Source organism: Oncorhynchus tshawytscha, linkage group LG08 (genome assembly GCF_018296145.1).
Source record: "Oncorhynchus tshawytscha isolate Ot180627B linkage group LG08, Otsh_v2.0, whole genome shotgun sequence".
NCBI lineage: Eukaryota > Metazoa > Chordata > Actinopteri > Salmoniformes > Salmonidae > Oncorhynchus > Oncorhynchus tshawytscha.
This window is the reverse complement of record NC_056436.1, coordinates 24,844,367-24,865,363: the sequence shown is the minus strand read 5'-3', so window position 1 is coordinate 24,865,363 and position 20,997 is coordinate 24,844,367. Positions and strand designations below refer to the sequence as shown.

The window sequence follows — 20,997 nt, the reverse complement described above, 5'->3', positions numbered from 1 at the left end:
GTGAGTGGGCCGGCTGGACCACAATGGTCAGGGTTTATCCTTCATACGGGGAATAGATCAACAACAGTCACCGTGTTGTTACATACTACTTCATACATAGTTATGGAGTTGAGTGTTTTTTGTTATTACACTACACAAGCGGAGTAAGTTATGGTAATTTTTACTATTGTGTAACATTGTTCTAATAAAATATCCTTAGTTACCAGATGCATTACGACATAGGTATATTGATTTTATGATGGCTAGTATTCAAACTGAAAGTCTTAAAACATCTTGAACACAAACTTCATATCCCACAGTCCTCTGTGTTAATCAGCACCAAAGCACCATGGCCTTTTCGCAATTGAATTTGCTCAACTCCTGCGTCCTCTCTGTCTCGCCTGCATTTGAAAAGGGTCAAGGGTTATCGAGGAGCGGCAGCGAGAAGAGGAAATGTGAACGAAAATGTGCTTGTATGAAATTAGACTCTCCTTCTCATCTTGTGCGTCATCAGGCAAATGACATTTACAGGCGTGGATCCCAAAATAAATGTGTAACGTGATCAAAACATTTTTTTTTATTTTACCTTTATTTAACTAGGCAAGATCAGTTAAGAACAAATGCTTATTTTCAATGACGGCCTAGGAACAGTGGGTTAACTGCCTGTTCAGGGGCAGAACGACAGATTTGTACCTTGTCAGCTCGGGGGTTTATCATGGAGGGGAGGACACTCTTTCGTTTGCCTACTAACAAATTGACATCTCCTCAACCACTTATCGGTTTCTGAGTAACGAAGGTGGAGGATGGACTTTTGCCCAAATGAGAAAAGACTCATGAATTGCATCCGGGGACTTCCTGTAACAGTAGGATCAAAGGTGAAGTAGAAATTTACATGATACAGTCTACAGTTCTGTATTACCATTAGCATACCAAATATGAACATGTTTTCTAGAGAGAGCCTAATGCTGAGGACCGGTGATCCTTACACTGGATTAAATGTTGGTTATTGTAGATTCAGTTGTCTGTGTGACTGTATGTGGTATAAAGAGCACCATATATACAGCACAGATAATCTATGGGCTTGCTCATTTACCCATTCCTTTGTGATGTCAAGGGTTTCTCAATCCTATTTCATAGAAAGTCATAAAAGTTCAACTTTGAGTTGTTTGTTTATGACATGGAGGAGTGGCTCTATTGGTCTCTAAGGCAGCGAGGTGTAGTGTTAGTGAAGTGCCGGAGAGATACTCTCCACCATGACAGAAACGAAGCTCTCCCCGGCAAAGTAGCTGTCTTTCTATCTAAACTTTACCCTGGCGACTCAACACCCTGGATCATGATAGACGATGACAGTAAAACAGAGTGGGCATTTGAATCTAGATGCAGAGCTCGGTCGGTCACGAGTGGCTGGAAATGTCGGAGAGAGATACAAGGGTTGACCAATAAGTAAACCCTCTGGATTTTAACTGGTGGAGTCTTTCACTGGGCTTAGGAGTCATGTACAGCTTGGAGCGGCCGGTCCAAGGACAAAGTTCCTGTCCGAAGGACCGACTGGGAAGGAAGAGGAGGACGGTGGTATCCTCCCTCACAGAGGATGAAGAGCTGACGGAAATCCTCAAGTCATACTGCAGCAACAAGGTGACCACCACCAAGTACTCCTTCCTCTCATTTATCCCCAAGAACCTGTTCGAACAACTCCACCGCTTTGCCAATATCTATTTCATATTCCTGGCAGCTCTGAACTTTGTTCCAGTGGTCAATGCCTTCCAGCCCGAAATCAGCATTATTCCCATTCTCCTGGTGCTGGCAGTGACGGCAGTAAAGGATCTTTGGGAAGACTACAGGAAACACAAGTCGGACAAGTTCATCAACGGACTGGTCTGTGAGATTTACAGCAGGTAAATACACTCAGCGTAAATTTTAGTAGAACATAGGGTTGTTTGTTATCTCTGAATGGGAGCAAATGGAATTAGTACTTCTTATATGGGGTAAACTGACTGAAAAATGGTTTGAAATGTTCTGGCTTGTGCACAAGATCCGTTTACAGGTTAACATTCTGATAGCTATATAGCAAACTAACAGGTAATTATGTGACAGCTACTTTTACAAGTAAACAAAACATACAGACCTGTAGTTCTGCAGCTTCTTCTTTATACTTACGAGGGTTGTATATGGTGCCATCAAACTGACAAACATTCTAACTAGATCAGGTACAGTTCCTTCGGAAAGTATTCAGAACCATTCACTTTATCCACATTTTGTTACGTTGCAGCCTTATTCTAAAATGGATTAAATAAAACATTTTACTCATCAATTTCAACACAATATCCCATAATGACAAAGCGAAAACAGGTTTTCTATATTTTTTTGCTAATGTATTAAAAACAGAAATACCTTATTTACATAACAATTAAGACCCTTTGATATGAGACTCGAAGTTGAGCTCAGGTGCATCCTGTTTCCTTTGATCATCCTTGATGTTTCTACAACGATTAGAGTACACCTGGGGTAAATTCATTGATTGATTGGACATGATTTAGAAAGGCACACACCTGTCTATATAAGGTCCGACAGTGCACGTCAGAGCAAAATCCAAGCCATGAGGTCGAAGGAATTGTCCGTAGACCTCCCAAGACAAGATTAAGTCGAGGCGAGGATCTGGGGAAGGGTACCAAAAAATGTCTGCAGCATTGAATGTTCCTTGCCTCTATCATTCTTAAATAAACAAAGTTTGGAACCACCAAGACTCTTCCTAGAGCTGGCCGCCCGGCCAAACTGAGCAATAGGGGGAGAAGGGCCTTGGTCAGGCAGGTGACCAAGAACCCGATGGTCACTCTGAAAGAGCTCCAGAGTTCCTCTGTGGAGATGGTTTTCCATCTGGGAAGGTTCTCCCATCTCTGCAGCACTCCACCAATCTGGCATTTATGGTAGAGTGGTAAGACAGAAGCCACTCCTCTGTAAAAGGCACATGACAGCCCGCTTGGAGTTTGCCAAAAGGCACTTAAAGACTCTCAGACCATGAGAAACAAGATTCTCTGGTCTGAAGAAACCAAGATTGAACTATTTGGCCTGAATACCAAGCGTCACGTCTGGAGGAAACCTGGCACCATCCCTACGGTGAAGCATGGTGGTGGCAACATCATTGATGGGGATGAACAGCGCAAAGTACAGAGAGATCCTTGATCCAAACCTGCTCAGGACCTCAGACTGGGGCGAAGGTTCACCTTCCAATAGGACAACGACCCTAAGCACACAGCCAAGACAACGCAGGAGTGGCTTCGGGACAGGTCTCTGAATGTCCTTGAGTGGCCCAGCCAGAGCCCTGATTAAAAATCTTTGGAGTGACCTGAAATAACTTGAGAGGATCTATAGAGAAGAATGGGAGAAACTCCCCAAATACAGGTGTGCATCATCTTGTAGCGTCATACCCAAGAAGACTCTGGGCTGTAATCACTGCCAAAGGTGCTACAACAAAGTACTGAGAAAGGGTCTGAATACTTATGTTAATGTAATATTTTTTTTTTTTTTTTACATTTATAAAAAATAATAAAAAATGTGCAAACATTTCGAAAAACCTATTTTTAGATGGGGTATTGTGTGTAGATTGATGAATACAATTTCATCCATTTTAGAATAAGGCTGTAATGTAACAAAATTTGAAAAGTCAAGGGTTCTCAATACTTCTTAAATGCACTGTATATGCTGAACTAAAAGTAGGACAAGTTGACAATCTCTAATTACAAGGGGTTAAATTATACCATCTGTGGTTGTCAAACATAATTGTTGTGCCATGTGAGAGATGGACACACACACATTTCACTCAATTCCTCTCATGTCTCTCTGCACATAAGGCCTTGACAAGAGAAATGAATTGTTCAATGGCTGTGTCCTCACTTGTTGAGGTATCTTTATCATAATCTATTTTGCTCAGGATGGGATTGCTAACCCCATATCAAATCTATCCCCTTTTCCGGAGACTAGGAGTGAGTGGTCGAGGTAGCCTATTGGTTCTTCCTCCCAGGTCTACATGTCCCACCATGCAATCGTTCATAGCCTCAGGCTTACTGAGGCCAGACAATCCTTAGGGCAGGAGTAGATTCTCCTGCGTGACCATTTGTGTTGTATAATCATTTGTACACTGCAAATTGACCACAACTAAGCCCAAAAAGAGGCTGTATTTGAAAATAATAATTTTGTACCTTGATTACATTGAGACACAATCACGTCACATTTTCTAAATTAAACTCATCATTTTTAGCTGAATTCCTGGTGATTTGAGTCTTTTTTTTAACCAAAAACTTTAGGGGGCCAACAAAAACTCACTCACTCGCGGGCTGATTTTGGACCACTGGCCGCCTGTTGCCGACCCCTTTCCTAGGGCCTATCCATACCAACTATCTTTAACATATCTTTTATATTGGGTGAATAACAAACCACGGTATTACAGTCATTTGTACCTCAGTCATTTGTTTCTCAGTCTCTTTCCTGCCAGGAAAGGGTGGTGGTGGTGGACAGTAAAATAAATGATTAACCTTGAGGTGTGTTCACACACTGTGGCTCATAGCTGCCTTGGTTGAACATTGTGTGTTCACTCACTCCCTCTGATTGACTTGAAGACTTGTTTCTTAACACCCACCCCCCTACCTTACAGTTGGCATGGTTCCATCTTGTGCATGTTGCTCTGTACCCAAACACAGGTCACTGACCAAAATGTAGACAAAAAAAGTGCAGGGTTAATGGTCTTTCCTGGAGTTTTTACAATGTAAAATACGTAACCATGTCTGTGTTTAGGAACGTTTCATGGTTGTTTAGAGGGACATGTTCCTTTGCTTGTGTGAATACTGCTCATATGTGTGAAACTGTTATTTTGTTGTCTTTTTGTGGTATAGTTAGTAGAGGTCGACCGATTAATTAGGGCCGATTTCAAATTTTCATAACACTCTGTAATCTGCATTTTTGGACACTGATTGTGGACAATTCTTCTTCTTTTTATTTTTTTTAACCTTTTATTTAACTAGGCAAGTCCGTTAAGAACACATTCTTATTTTCAATGACTACCTAGGAATGGTGGGTTAACTGCCTTGTTCAGGGGCAGACCAACAGATTTTTACCTTTATTAGCTCGGGGATTTGATCTTGCAACCTTCCGGTTACTAGTCCAACGCTCTAACCACCTGCCTTACATTGCACTCCATGAGGAGCCTGCGTGGCAGGCTGACTACCTGTTACGCGAGTGCAGCAAGAAGCCAAGGTAAGTTGCTAGCTAGCATTAAACTTATCTTATAAAAAACAATCAACCTTAACATAATCACTAGTTAACTACACATGGTTGATATTACTAGTTTATCTAGCGTGTCCTGTGTTGCATATAATCGATGCGGTGCCTGTTCATTTCTCATTGAATCACAGCCTACTTCTCCAAACGGGTGATGATTTAACAAGCGAATTCGCGAAAAAAGCACTGTCGTTGCACCAATGTGTACCTAACCATAAACATCAATGCCTTTCTTTAAAATCAATACAAAGTATATATTTTTAAACCTGGATATTTAGTTAATATTGCCTGCTAACATGAGTTTCTTTTAACTAGGGAAAATGTGTCACTTCTCTTGCGTTCCGTGCAAGCAGTCAGGGTATATGCAGCAGTTTGGGCCGCCTGGCTCGTTGCGAACTGTGTGAAGACCATTTATTCCTAACAAAGACCGTAACATAACATTGAAGGTTGTACAATGTAATAGCAATATTTAGACTTAGGGATGCCACCCGTTAGATAAAATCCTGAGCGGTTCCGTATTTCACTGAAAGACTTCTACTTTTTTATTTGAGGCTAAATTGATTTTACTGATGTGTTAATTCAGTATTGTTGTAATTGTCATTATTACAAATAAATAAATAAAGATCGGCCGATTTAATCGGTAGCGGCTTTTTTCTGGCCCTCCAATAATCGGTATCGGCGTTGAAAAATCATAATCGGTCGACCTCTAATTGTTAGCAACGTTTTAACTACAGTGGGGGACTTCAGGCCTTCATCATATTTGATAGTACGCACATTGCCCCACTCTCATTGCTCTCAAGCAGTTAACAGGTTATCTGGTGGTCTTTTTTACCATAGGAAACGGCAGATGTATGTGGACCAGCGTTGGCAGGACGTCCATGTGGGGGACTTTGTCCGTCTGTCCTGTAATGAGATCATCCCAGCAGACATGCTGCTGCTATACTCCTCTGACCCCCACGGCGTCTGCTACATCGAGACGGCCAACCTGGACGGGGAGACCAACCTCAAACAGAGACAAGTGGTCAGAGATCTGCCACGACAGGTATGTGGCTCTCATTGGTTATTGCTGTTATCATTAAATCATCATGATGGCACTTCAGTGTTTGAAGTACTTGAGGCTTAAGTCTCTTAAAGCAAGCGTGCAAGAGACAGGGCGGCTCGCCCTGCCTAAACAAAACACTGCTGTTTTATTGTACAGATAAAGGTGGAGTGGTACAATAATCAATAAAAAGCTTGATAAAACATGACACAATAAGCTGTAATTTACCTGCATTATGCAACTGCACTGTTTATCTGTGTAAAAAGCTGTACGTATCCTGTAAAAGTATGGTGTAAGGAAGAACATCAATAGGGATTAGGTCAAATATTGTCCTTGGGCCTAGTGGGAAAATGACAACAGAAATATTTAGTGTGCATGTCATGTGTTTCAGGGTTCTGAGTTGACTCCAGAGAACTTCCACAGCCGCATTGAATGTGAGAACCCCAACAACGACCTCAGCCGGTTCCGAGGTTTCATGTGAGTATGGTTTTAATGACTACAGACACTGTATGAAGACAAATGTAATTTTATAAACTTTTGAAAGGAAAGGTAACTTCATTATTTCTTCTTATTTGTTTCCTACAGGGAGTACCCCAGTAAGGCTCGTGTGGGCTTACACAACAACAACCTCCTTCTGCGAAGCTGCACCATCCGCAACACGGAGACCGTCATAGGCATTGTGGTCTATGCAGGTAAGATGGTGAAACAATCCTCTTTCCGCAGGTCTAGCTCTTGCTAGGGTTTGGAGTATCCCATTATCCAACCCGGGTGTCCACAGCTGGTTTTCATCATATTTCAAGTTATACCTGGACAACCAGCAGGACTGTGGCAGTTTAGCACCTTTGAAAAGCGTGAAAAGACGGGCAAAGTGCTGTTTTTTAGACCGATTTGCTTCATGATTTGTCAACTCTTGCACACTTTTTGTCCTTCACATCATAGTGCTGCTTCAGGCTCTTTGTGTGTCTTCACCAATCGGATTCACGGCAATCACTGGTCACGGGGGCCGTGTACAACGCACAAAGTGCGCTCACAACTTTCCTCCGGTACTTATTTAGCAAGCGTGATAACACATTACTCCAGACAGACACAAGCAAAAACTCTTAATTTAAATTTTTTTATTAGCAGCCTATACACCTAAACATTAGCAATCTGACATGCAGTATTGCATGGAAACTAGACAATTCTTCCATCTGATCAACTGTAGGCTGCATAATCTGACCTACTATGCACCCTGTCCCTCTGGCCAGGGTAAACAGAGCGGTAATATTGTGTATTTATAGCCCATTTCTTTGTCAGAAAATGTGAATGGGATCAAATGTGGTTTATATTCAAACCTTTGCTGACTAGGCAACCTAGCTAATCCAAAATGATTAACTGGAATTAATCAATAAACACAATAGCTGACGTAGACTGTGAGTTAATTTTAAATTAGGCCTACAGTTGCATAGGGCAGGACTACATGATGCAAACCTGTATAAAGCATGCTCAGCCCTGTGAGTTTTATTGCTAAATCATGTTGCTTTCTGTGTGTCTGTAGAGGAAAATTCCTAGTCCTTCTTTTAAAATATAATTCATATGATCAAGTACAAGGTTTCTGCAGTTTTACAGGGTTTTCATCCTCCCCAAGGCAGGGTTTTCATCCTCCCCGAGTTTTTTTAAAACCATGTGATGTGATTAGAAAAACTCTGATCCCATCATAGCCCATATTAAATATTTTTACAACCGATTAATCTAGTCATACCGTATAAGGTCTGGAGTTTTATCTGGTTAGGTTACCAGATCAGGAAAGACTACGGGCCCCAGAATTGTTTTTACACCACACCACTCTGGGACCTCTGGTGCCACCTCTGGTAACAGACTATGCTGGTGAGAGATTACTCTGCCTCTCGTGTACTCAATAACACTGAACCTGAATCTTCTGTCATAAAGCCTATATAATGCTGCCCTTATGGAAAAATGGCTGTTGAGAGAACTACCACATTGTCCTGCCCCCATAATCTATATCAGTTGGCTGCTAGGAATGTAGCCTGCCCCTAGCTCCTGACCCCACTAGACATAGTCAGGCAGGGCTGACTACAACACTGCAGGCTAAACCAGTCTGTCTGCTCAGGCACATAAGGTTTCTGATCCCATTATTTTACTACAAAATTCATACAGGTAAACAGTTCTGGTACAATCAATGGCTTTCTCTCTCTCTCTAGAACGACAGATTTGTACCTTGTCAGCTCGGGGATTTAAACTTGCAACCTTCCGGTTACTAGTCCAATGCTCTAACCACTAGGCTACCCTGCCGCCGCCGATATGACATTCATCTAGTTTTCTTTCATTTTTCAGCAGCAAAAATGAAGGCTTTTGACATCTTGTGCACTGCATTTCAATACCTATGCAATTTTATTGTAAAGAAATTCTCTGTTGTAGAGTTATGCCGTAAGGGTACTATCCCCTCTGCATGTTTTTTCGTCACCCACAAACAAATACGGTATTTTGACCCAGGTCTGCTGAAGTGGTGGAAAAAGTACCCAACTGTCATACTTGAGTAAAAGTATAAATGACTCAATAGAAAGTTACTCAAGTAAACGTGAAATTCAGCCAGTAAAATACTACTTCAGTAAAAGTCTAAAAATATTTGGTTTTAAGTATCAAAGGTTAACATAATTGCTAAAATATACTTAACTATGAAAAGTAAAAGTATTAAATCACTTAAAATTCCTAATATTAAGCAAAGCAGACGGCACCATTTTCTTGTTTTTAAATGAACGGATAGCCAGAGTCACAGGCAGTAGGGATGACCATGTGTTCTCTTGATAAGTGTGTGAATTTTACTTTCCTGCTAAGTATTCAAAATGTAATGAGTACTTTTGGTTGTCAGGGAAAATGTATGGAGTAAAAAGTACAATATTTTCTTTCGGAATGTTGTGAAGTAAAACTTGTCAAATATAAATAGTAGAGTACAGATAACCCAATATACTACTTAAGTAGTACTTTAAAGTATTTTTACTTCAGTACTTTGCACTACTGGTCTGCTGTAAAAGCACACATACATGTACATTTACATGTATATAGCCATGTTTGTGTTGTGTGATCTTGAACGCAGGTCACGAGACCAAAGCCATGAAGAACAACAATGGACCGAGGTATAAACGCAGTAAATTGGAGCGCAGGCTGAACGTGGACGTGCTGTGGAGCGTTGTCCTGCTGGTCATCATGTGTCTGACTGCAGCTATAGGTCCGTACTGATCAATATAACTGACCACATCTATATGAAAACATGTGTCCGACCACAGCTATACAGTATGTCTGTATTGCTCTCAATTTAACTGACCACAGCTGTATGTGTTTGCTGGTCAAATCTATATGAACACACTACTTATCTTGTCCTACCACACAGTTCTTGGTCTTTGCTGTTTTACCACAGCTACAGTTGAAGTCGGAAGTTTACATACACTTAGGTTGGAGTCAATAAAACTTGTTTTTCAACCACTCCACAAATTTCTTGTTAACACACTATAGTTTTGTCAAGTCTGTTGTGGCATACACAAAGTAGATGTCCTAAGTAATTTTTCCAACAATTGTTTACAGACAGATTATTTCACTTATAATTCACTGTATTACAATTCCAGTGGGTCAGAAGTTTACATACACTAAGTTGACTGTGCCTTTAAACAGCTAGGAAAATTCCAGAAAATGACGTCATGGCTTTAGAAGCTTCTGATAGGCTAATTGACATAATATGAGTCAATTGGAGGTGTACCTGTGGATTTATTTCAAGGCCTACCTTCACACTCAGTGCCTTTTTGCTTGACATCATGGGAAAATCAAAAGAAATCAGCCAAGACCTCAGAAATAAATTGTAGACCTCCACAAGTCTGGTTCATCCTTGGAAGCAAATTCCAAATGCCTGAAGGTACCACATTCATCTGTACAAACAATAGTATGCAAGTATAAAAACCATGGGACCAAGCTGCCGTCATACCGCTCAGGAAGGAGGCGCGTTCTGTCTCCTAGAGATGAACATACTTTGGTGCGAAAAGTGCAAATCAATCCCAGTACAACAGCAAAGGACCTTGGGAAGATGCTGGAGGAAACGGGTACAAAAGTATCTATATCCACAGTAAACAAGTCCTATATCGACATAACCTGAAAGGCCGTTCAACAAGGAGAAGCCACTGCTCCAAAACCGCCATTAAAAAAGCCAGACTACGGTTTGCAACTGCACATGGGGACAAAGATCGTACTTTTTGGAGAAATGTCTTCTGGTCTGATGAAACAAAAATATAACTGTTTGGCCATAATGACTATTGTTATGTTTGCAGGAAAAAGGGGGAGGCTGGCAAGCCGAACACCATCCCAACCGTGAAGCATGGGGGTGGCCGCATCATGTTGTGGGGGTGCTTTGCTGCAGGAGGTACTGATGCACTTCACAAAATAGATGGCATCATGAGGTAGAAAAATTATGTGGATATATTGAAGAAACATCTCAAGACATCAGTCAGGCAGGAAGTTAAAGCTTTGTCGCAAATGGGTCTTTCAAATGGATAATGACCCCAACCATACTTCCAAAGTTGTGGCAAAATGGCTTAAGGACAACAAAGTCAAGGTATTGGAGTGGTCATCACACAGCCCTGACCTCAATCCCATAGAACATTTGTGGGCAGAACTGAAAAAGCGTGTGCGAGCAAGGAGGCCTACAAACCTGACCCAGTTACACCAGCCCTGTCAGGAGGAATGGGCCAAAATGAATCCAACTGCTTGTGGAAGGCTGCCCAAAACGTGTGACCCAATTGAAACAATTTAAAGGCAATGCTACCAAATACTAATTGAGTGTATGTAAACTTCTGACCCACTGGGAATGTGATGAAAGAAATAGAAGCTGAAATAAATCATTCTCTACTATTATTCTGACATTTCACATTTTTTTTAAAATTTTTTGATCCTGAATTACCTAAAACAGGATTAAATGACAGGAATTGTGAGGTGTATGTACATTTCCGACTTCAACTGTATAGCGCTGCTGTAAACAAGTCTTTTGACCACATCCGTATCATTCTTTGTGTCCCCCAGGCCATGGTCTCTGGCTCAGGAACCTGAAGGACAATTCCTTTCTGATCCCTGATACCACGTCTCCTGCCCTGTCTGGCTTCTACCTGTTCTGGACCATGATCATAGTTTTACAGGTAGGTAGCACACTAAATTTCTTAACACTTTGTGTTAATATGCTAAATTCATGATGCTAAATTATTGTCCATTCTCTCCTCGGCAGGTGCTCATCCCCATTTCCCTGTATGTGTCCATCGAGATCGTCAAACTGTGTCAAATCTTCTTCATCCAGAACGACGTGGACTTCTATAATGAGTATATGGACTCCAGGATCCAGTGTCGGGCCCTGAACATCACAGAGGACCTGGGTCAGATTCAGTATGTGTTTTCAGACAAAACTGGCACGCTGACAGAGAACAAGATGGTGTTCAGGCGCTGCACCATTGCTGGGGTGGAGTACCCCCACGAGGAAAATGGTGAGAAGTCAAAGTACATTTTTCTACACAACATTTTCCATCAGGGGTACTCATGATTAGGGTTTCAAAGGGAGGGTATATTACTGGAAATGTTCAAAGTTTACCAGTAAAATATCCAAATTTTAGTATCTTTAGGGATTTTAGACATCTAGTGGCCCTTTTGGGTACTTCAGATTATCACAGGTGTATGTAATCATCTCTGGCCCTCTAAAATATTGGATTTTTTTAAATATACAGTACCAGTCAAGTTTGGACACGCCTACTCATTCAAAGGTATGTCTTTATTTTGACTATTTTCTACATTGTAGAATAATAGCGAAGACATCACAACTATGAAATAACACATATGGATTCACTTAGTAACCAAAAAAGTGTTAACTCCTTGGTGACAGGGGGGCAGTATTGAGTAGCTTGGATGAATAAGGCGCCCAGAGTAAACTGCCTGCTACTCTGTCCCAGATGCTAATATATGCATATTATTATTAGTAACACTCTGAAGTTAGTAACACTATTATTAACACTCTGAAGTTTCTAAAACTGTTTGAATGATCTGTGAGTATAACAGAACTCGTATGGCAGGCGAAAACCTGAGACAAATCCAACCCGGAAGTGGAAAATCTCTGAGGTTTGTAGTTTCATTTAAGTGATTGCCTATCAAATATGCTGTGTCTATGGGGCCAGATTGCACTTCCCAAGGCTTCCAGCAGATGTCAACAGTCTTTAGAAAGTTGTTTGAGGCTTCTATTGTGGAAGGGTGTCGCATAAGAGCTGTTTCAACAAATGGACTAGGCTGAGGCCAATCAGTTGTTTACTGAGCGGTCACGAGGGCGCGCCGTTCCTTCTTTTTCCTCTGTAATGAATACACTATTGTCCGGTTGGAATATTATTGAAGAAATATTATAAAAAGAACCTAAGGATTGATTGTAAACAACGTTTGACATGTTTCTACAAACTGTAATGGAACTCTTTTGACTTGTGTCCTTAGTAGTGGTTTCTTTGCAGCAATTCGACCATGAAGGCCTGATTCACGCAGTCTCATCTGAACAGTTGATGTTGATGTTGAGATGTGTATATTACATGAACTCTGTGACGCATTTGTTTGGGCTGCAATTTCTGAGGCTGGTAACTCTAACGAACGTATCCTCTGCAGCAGAGGTAACTCTGGTTCTTCCTTTCCTGTGGCGGTCCTTTATAAGAGCCAGTTTCATTATAGTGCTTGATGGTTTTTGCGACTGTACTTGAAGAAACTTTAAAAGTTCTTGACATTTTCCGTATTGACTGACCTTCATGTCTTCAAGTAATGGACTGTCATTTCTCTTTGCTTATTTGAGCTGTTCTTGCCATAATATGGACTTGGTCTTTAACCAAATAGGGCTGTCTTCTGTATACCACCCGTACCTTGTCACAACACAACTGATTGGCTCAAACGCATTAAGAAGGAAAGAAATTCCACAAATTACCTGTTAACAAGGCACACCTGTTAATTGAAATGCATTCCAGGTGACTACCTCATGAAGCTGGTTGAGAGAATGCCAAGAGTGTGCAAAGCTGTTATCAAGGCAAAGGGTGGCTACTTTGAAGAATCTCAAATATAAAATATATTTTGATTTGTTTAACACTTTTTTTTTGGTTACTACATATTTCCATATGTGTTATTTCATAGTTTTGATGTCTTTGCGATTGTTGTACAATGTAGAAAATAGTACAAAATAAAAAAATCCCTGGAATGAGTAGGTGTCCAAACTTATGACTGGTACTGTATATTTTGAAATAAAATATGAGAAATCTGTAAAACAGTATGCTAAATGTAAACCATCAACTTAGTGAATACCATTGGTGTTTAATATGAGGGTTTCAGCATGAAATATCATTTATATTTATTTTACAAACTTCATTGATTAGATAATTATTTCATTAATTAGACCATATGGTTCAAGAGAAAATAGCCTATCTAGTAAACTCTATGGACACAGATATAATAAATGAATGCTCTATATTTTTATAATAAATGAAAGCGTTATTAAAGTATAAATGACCAAAGTTACAAATTGCCATAGATTTTCTGTTAATTACCAAAATTACAGAAGATTCCGGTAACTTCGGTAAATTAACGGTAGCTTTGCAACCCTACTCATCAGTGATATTGAGTGTTTGAAAATATTTTTTTGTGGGTGCTTATACACTGCTCAAAAAAATAAAGGGAACACTTAAACAACACAATGTAACTCCAAGTTAGCAAGACACCCCCAATAAAGGAGTGGTTCTGCAGGTGGTGACTACAGAACACTCAGTTCCTATGCTTCCTGGCTGATGTTTTGGTCACTTTTGAATGCTGGCGGTGCTTTCACTCTAGTGGTAGCATGAGACGGAGTCTACAACCCACACAAGTGGCTCAGGTAGTGCAGCTCATCCAGGATGGCACATCAATGCGAGCTGTGACAAGAAAGTTTGCTGTGTCTGTCAGCGTAGTGTCCAGAGCATGGAGGCGCTACCAGGAGACAGGCCAGTACATCAGGAGACGTGGAGGAGGCCGTAGGAGGGCAACAACCCAGCAGCAGGACCGCTACCTCTGCCTTTGTGCAAGGAGGAGCAGGAGGAGCACTGCCAGAGCCCTGCAAAATGACCTCCAGCAGGCCACAAATGTGTATGTGTCTGCTCAAACGGTCAGAAACAGACTCCATGAGGGTGGTATGAGGGCCCGACGTCCACAGTTGGGGGTTGTGCTTACAGCCCAACACCGTGTAGGACGTTTGGCATTTGCCAGAGAACACCAAGATTGGCAAATTCGCCACTGGCGCCCTGTGCTCTTCACAGATGAAAGCAGGTTCACACTGAGCACATGTGACAGAGTCTGGAGATGCCGTGGAGAACGTGCTGCTGCCTGCAACATCCTCCAGCATGACCGGTTTGGCGGTGGGTCAGTCATAGTGTGGGGTGGCATTTCTTTGGGGGGCCGCACAGCCCTCCATGTGCTCGCCAGAGGTAGCCTGACTGCCATTAGGGACGGAGATGAGATCCTCAGACCCCTTGTGAGACCATATGCTGGTGCGGTTGGCCCTGGGTTCCTCCTAATGCAAGACAATGCTAGACCTCATGTGGCTGAAGTGTGTCAGCAGTTTCTGCAAGAGGAAGGCATTGATGCTATGGACTGGCCCGCCCGTTCCCCAGACCTGAATCCAATTGAGCACATCTGGGACATCATGTCTCGCTCCATCCACCAACGCCATGTTGCACCACAGACTGTCCAGGAGTTGGAGGATGCTTTAGTCCAGGTCTGGGAGGAGATCCCTCAGGAGACCATCCGCCACCTCATCAGGAGCATGCCCAGGCGTTGTAGGGAGGTTATACAGGCACGTGGAGGCCACACACACTACTGAGCCTCATTTTGACTTGTTTTAAGGACATTACATCAAAGTTGGATCAGCCTGTAGTGTGGTTTTCCACTTTAATTTTGAGTGTGACTTCAAATCCAGACCTCCATGGGTTGATAAATTTGATTTCCATTGATAATTTTTGTGTTATTTTGTTGTCCACATATTCAACTATGTAAAGAAAAAAGTATTTAATAAGAATATTTCATTCATTCAGATCTAGGATGTGTTATTTTAGTGTTCCCTTTATTTTTTGAGCAGTGTATTTGTCCTGAAACACCCTCGGGAGTGGCTCTAACTGCTAGGCTACCTGCCTCCCATGATACCATGACACTAAGGATTTTGTACAATGTATTTAACCATTTCTTTCGTCCCTCCTTATCTGTCTTTCTGGCAGCGAGGAGGCTTGAAGTGTACAAGGAGGATGAGGCGCTGGGTTGCTCCCATACACTCAAGTCACGTGCCAGCGCCAAGTCCCTGAGCTGCAAGTCACTCAGCTGCAACCGCAGCTCTGTGTCCCTGCACACACTGACAGGCCACTCTGAGGGGGAGGAGTCACCCAGCCCCACCCTGCCCCAACACAGCGCCTTCAGTAGCCCCATGGTGAAACTCATACACCCAGTGTTTCTTAATCCATTCACAATAAGACCCCTCAGGAGATGCACGTTTTTGTTCTAGCCAAGCATTAGGACACCTGATTCTTCTAATCAAGACTTGTTGATTCGTTGAATCACACACAACTGACGGCATGATATGAAATGTCTAATTCCTATTTTCCTGTCTTCCCTCAAGGAGAAGGATATAGTCCCAGACCCTTTCCTGGTTCAGAAGCTGAACTGTCTGTCCTCTCCACTCTTCCTTCTGAGGGACGCCAGTATGGAGCTCACCTACATCGTTGACTTCTTCATGGCTCTGGCCATCTGCAACACGGTAGTTGTGTCTTCTCCCAACCAGCCCCGCCATGTGGTACGTAACATAGCCTCAACTTAATAAAAGAAGGAGGTAGATGTTTGCAGGGTTCGCACATGGTGCTTGAGGTGCTTAATTAAAGTAGTTGAATTTGGCACTCTGAAATTCAAGCAATTCAAGTACTGCAAATCAGACATGTTCTCAGTTGGTACTTGAATTCAAATGAAAGAAGAGAAAATTATAAAATATGTTAATATGAAAAATTGTTGGAAAATGTATTGGTCTTACGAATAAATTTCCAGGCAGACTGCCGAGTTTTATTTCCTCATCCTCATTCGCACTCAGGTTTCCAGGTGAGATCGCTCATTCCACCCACACTGCCACTCAGCCAGGCAGGTACAGAACTGACTGATTAGGCGCTGCCAAACATCACATAGATAGTTAAAATGCCGGGCAAATGTAGATTCAATGTGTGTATGGAAAATGTTTTTATATTTTTGTTCAGTATAGTTTACCCTTTTTTTTACCACTACATCAATGGACCCAACCAATCCACAATGTGTAACGTGCAAAAAATGTGTTAGACTTTGCGAGCATGGGTGAATCGGCCCTGAAGGTGGAAAAACACAACGCTGCATCCTGCTCTGGCGCCAGTTCTACATTGACTTTTTCTCTCCAGAGCTTTTTAGCCTCGTTCAAGGAGCACTCGCGATATTACGCTTCATCAAGTGGCAGCTGTACTTTTGTCGTTCTGGTGGCTGTTCACATGGCGCTTTCCTCTCGCGACCGGCGACATTTATGCTGCCTGTCAGAAGCAAGACGCTTTTTTGTAACTGTCATGCCTGCTCTCCCTCTCGGCGGCCCATCATTACGCACACCTGTCACCATCGTTACGCGCACCAGCACTTCATGGGATTCACCCGGACTCTACCTAATTTATTGCGTCCCCTATATCTGTCACTTCCTCAGTTTCTTCCCCGGGTCAGCATTAATGTCTTCTTGTTTCCCTTGTCCAGACTCTGTCCTTGTTTTGTTTCATGTCTGTTATTAATTAAATCTTCACTCCCTGTACTTGCTTCTCGTCTTCCAGTGTCTGTCCTCACAGAATGCAGGCACGAACATTGGAAGCATCAGGTCGTTTTTTTGTTTTTTTGGGGGGGGTTTGTGACGTCTGGTCTGGGTGCCGCTGCCGAAGGAACCTGGGGTCCCTCAGCTGGCTCGTCGGGCTTCCATGCCGTAGCTGGCTTGAGAGGTATTCTTGCCTCGGTTGGCTCGGCAGGCTCCCATCCCACATCATGCCTCAGCCTGGTCTCGTCGGGCTCCCACGCCTCAGCCGGATCTCGGGCTCCCACGCCTCAGCCGGGTCATCAGGCTCACATCTCACGTCATGCCTCAGCCGGCTCGTCGGGCTCCCACACCTCGGCCACCGGGTGGCGCCCCTAGAGGGGGGGGTATTGTCACGCCTGCTCCCGCTGGCGTTCGAGGGTGCCAGGTGGCCCATCATTACGCACACCTGTCACCATTGTTACGGGCATCAGGACTTCATGGGACTCACCTGGACTCTATTACCTTATTGATTGCCTCCCCTATATCTGTCACTTCCTCAGTTTCTTCTGTGTCTGCATTAATGTTTTGTCCAGACTCTGTCCTTGTTTTGTTTCATGTCCATTATTAAATATTCACTCCCTGTACTTACTTCTCGTCTGCCAGTGTCTGTCAAACTATTAAGTAGTATATTCCCGAATGCCCAATAAAAATACAATAGTCATTAAGCTGCAATAGGAAATGTGTGTTCACCAGTAGGCATGTACCAAAGCTCTGCTCATCGCTACTCGAATTACAATGTCATCAGTACTGACTTACCACTCATGTAAGTAGTAAAACACTTATTATTGAGTAGAACTTGTAAGGTAGTGATGAATATACTAAGGTTGTTTTTTGTTGTTGAGAGGTTGTGGCGATATACTGCCATCTAGTGATGACTAGAAACAATTGCATAATAGGAATAGGATATGACATGGGTCCTCAGATCCTCAAAGTTCCACAGCTGCACCATCGAGAGCATCCTGACTGGTTGCATCACTGCCTGGTATGGCAACTGCTCTACCTCCGACCGCAAGGCACTACAGAGGGTAGTGCGAACGGCCCAGTACGTCACTGGGGCCAAGCTTCCTGCCATCCAGGACCTCTATACCAGGCGGTGTCAGAGGAAGGCCCTAAAAATTGTCAGACTCCAGCCACCCTAGTCAGACTGTTCTCTCTGCTACCGCACGGCAAGCAGTACCGGAGCGCCAAGTCTAGGTCCAGGAGGCTTCTAAACAGCTTCTGCCCCCAAGCCATAAGACTCCTGAACATCTAATCAAATGGCTACCCAGACTATTTGCATTGCCCCCCCCTCCTCCTCTTTTACACCACTGCTACTCTCTGTTATCATCTATGCATAGTCACTTTTATAACTCTACCTACATGTACATACTACCTCAACTAACCGGTGCCCCAGCACATTGACTCTGTATCGGTACCCCCTGTATGTAGTCTATTGTTATTTTACTGCAGCTCTTTATTTACTCGTAAGTAAGCATTTCACTGTAAGGTCTATCTATCTATACCTGTTGTATTCGGCGCATGTGACTAATAACATTTTATTTGAACTATTGCAAATTGATGGTTCTTGAAAATAAATATTAGTGCTTGAAAAAGTACTTGAAAGTTGTCATGCTGGTATAAAGGATTTTGGAGACAGGCGCAGGAATACACAATAGGGGTTTTTAATACACCCATTTAATTTTAATTTTACCTTTTATTTAACCAGGCAAGTCAGTTAAGAACAAATTCTTATTTTCAATGACGGCCTGGGAACAGTGGGTTAACTGCCTGTTCAGGGGCAGAACGACAGGTTTGAACTCGCAACCTTCCGGTTACTAGTCCAACGCTCTAACCACTAGGCTACGCTGCCGCCCCATAACAAACACGTATACAAAACACTGGGCTGTACCACCAATAAAAGAGCGAGGGTAAACCTTGACTGACATGGGACAATACCCGTAATGCACTATATATATATATATATATATATATATATATATTATTTATATATATATATATATATATATATATATATAACAGCTATATATATATAGGTAATCACATCACCAACGTTCATGGGAACAATAACCGACAAAGACAGAGGGAACAGAGAGCACATACTAATCAGGGGAAATGGGAACCAGGTGTGTGTAATCAGAAAAGACAGTCCGGGGTTGATGATAATGAATCCCGTTCAGTGAAGCCTAGAAAGCCGGTGACGTAGACCTCCGGAACTGGTGAACAGAATGAGCATCAGTACCGGGGGATCCGTGACAAAAGTCCTGGAATTTGACTTGCCACTTTCTGTACAAACCCTGTGTTTGTGATGTTTTAATACCAAACAATATCCGTGTGTAGTCCTCAAAGGGGAAAAGCACATGCTGAATGTAACAAAAATGTATATGTTTGACCAGGGTTAGTGCCATTTCCATTTCAACTGATGTTGTCAATTACATTCCCAGGTCGAGGTGCCTGAGGTCTCCCGTACCCCCCTTAAATCCCTGGAGGACATCAAGATGCTGTTCCAGCGTTTTGGCCTCCCCCGCTTCTCCACACTCTCTCCTCCCCACACTACAGAGAGCCCTCGCAGCTTCACACGCAGGCTCTTTTCCAGGGGCAAAGCAGCCTCCTTCACCCCCAGCCCCTCCCCTACCCCCACCAAGCTGGGTACAGAGCCAGACGGGGAGCCTAACCTTGAGGCCTCCATCCTAAGTATCAAACCAGGGCTGGATGGGGTCCCTGGAGAGGATGGGGACCAAGGGTATGAGGAGGAGGGAGAGCATGGCTCTTGGAAAGGTGAAGAGGACAAGATGTTACACCTCAACCCGGGGGCCTGGAGCGGGCTGGAGAACTCAAACGGAGGCGAAGGCCCTCCCAGTGAACCTGGGGCAGATGAACTGATCTATGAGGCGGAGAGCCCTGACGAGGCGGCTCTGGTCCACGCGGCCAGGGCCTACCGCTGCACCCTGCAGGGACGCTCACTCGAGCGCCTTCTGGTGGAGCTGCCAGGGATGGGCAGCCTGGCTGTGCGCCTGCTCCATATCCTGCCCTTCGACTCCACTCGCAAGAGGATGTCTGTGGTTGTCCGCCACCCGCTCACCAACCAGGTGGTAGTCTACACCAAGGGAGCCGACTCGGTCATCATGGACCTGGCAGAGTCACCTAAAGGTGCTGAGCAGTCAGACGGGAGACAAGGTCACATCAGAGAACAAACCCAGAAACACCTAGACAACTACGCCAGGGAAGGCCTTCGCACCCTCTGCATCGCTAAGAAGGTACAGACGTCTACAGTGGTTAAGCTTTTTAGCTTTGACCTTAAATACCACATTAATTCACATTTGTGTATGGAAAAAAGACTTGATAACTTGGAATAGTTGATTGTCCTCAGTAGAATAAATTATTTTTCACAGACTGGTGACTTACTGGTGCATTGTGCTGACAGGTGTTGGAGGAGGAGGAGTATGAAATTTGGTTGAAGCGTCATGCATTTGCAGAGACCAGTATAGAGAACAGAGAGGAGCTTCTACTGGAGTCTGCACAGAGACTGGAAACCAACCTCACGCTACTGGGTAAAACTCCACTGACATGTTTTCTTACACCATTAGGAGAATAAGGATGATTTATTTAATTTCTTGCTAAAGTATTAGTCATAGGGTACAAATCAATTAAAGGCACAGCCTGTAACTTTCATAGTCAAAAGTATTGCTCCTACACTTGTTTATAAACTGTGGTGGTGAATTCAAGGAGCAACTTGGTTAGGGCTGTCCCCAACAACAAAAAATAATCTTGGCCAACCAGGAAGAGTCTGTTCTTTTGAATTTCAAATATT

General features: G+C 43.0%; 1 protein-coding gene across 5 annotated transcripts in view; it reads left to right on the top strand.

The window, feature by feature from the left end:
- Positions 1-20,997, top strand: part of LOC112232903 (phospholipid-transporting ATPase VD-like) — a 41,585-nt gene that overhangs the window by 6,500 nt on the left and 14,088 nt on the right. For 3 of the 5 annotated variants that reach the window (XM_024400186.2, XM_024400187.2, XM_024415410.2), the window contains exons 5-14: positions 6,088-6,292; positions 6,681-6,766; positions 6,875-6,981; positions 9,384-9,515; positions 11,351-11,463; positions 11,550-11,802; positions 15,571-15,776; positions 15,966-16,139; positions 19,631-20,443; positions 20,611-20,737. In XM_024400186.2, the coding sequence (XP_024255954.1) occupies positions 6,088-6,292; positions 6,681-6,766; positions 6,875-6,981; positions 9,384-9,515; positions 11,351-11,463; positions 11,550-11,802; positions 15,571-15,776; positions 15,966-16,139; positions 19,631-20,443; positions 20,611-20,737 (2,216 nt within the window). Of the gene's footprint in view, positions 1-13; positions 855-1,468; positions 1,875-6,087; positions 6,293-6,680; positions 6,767-6,874; positions 6,982-9,383; positions 9,516-11,350; positions 11,464-11,549; positions 11,803-15,570; positions 15,777-15,965; positions 16,140-19,630; positions 20,444-20,610; positions 20,738-20,997 lie in introns of those variants that run through there. The other 2 variants (XM_024415414.2, XM_024415413.2) reach the window with 2 other exon arrangements.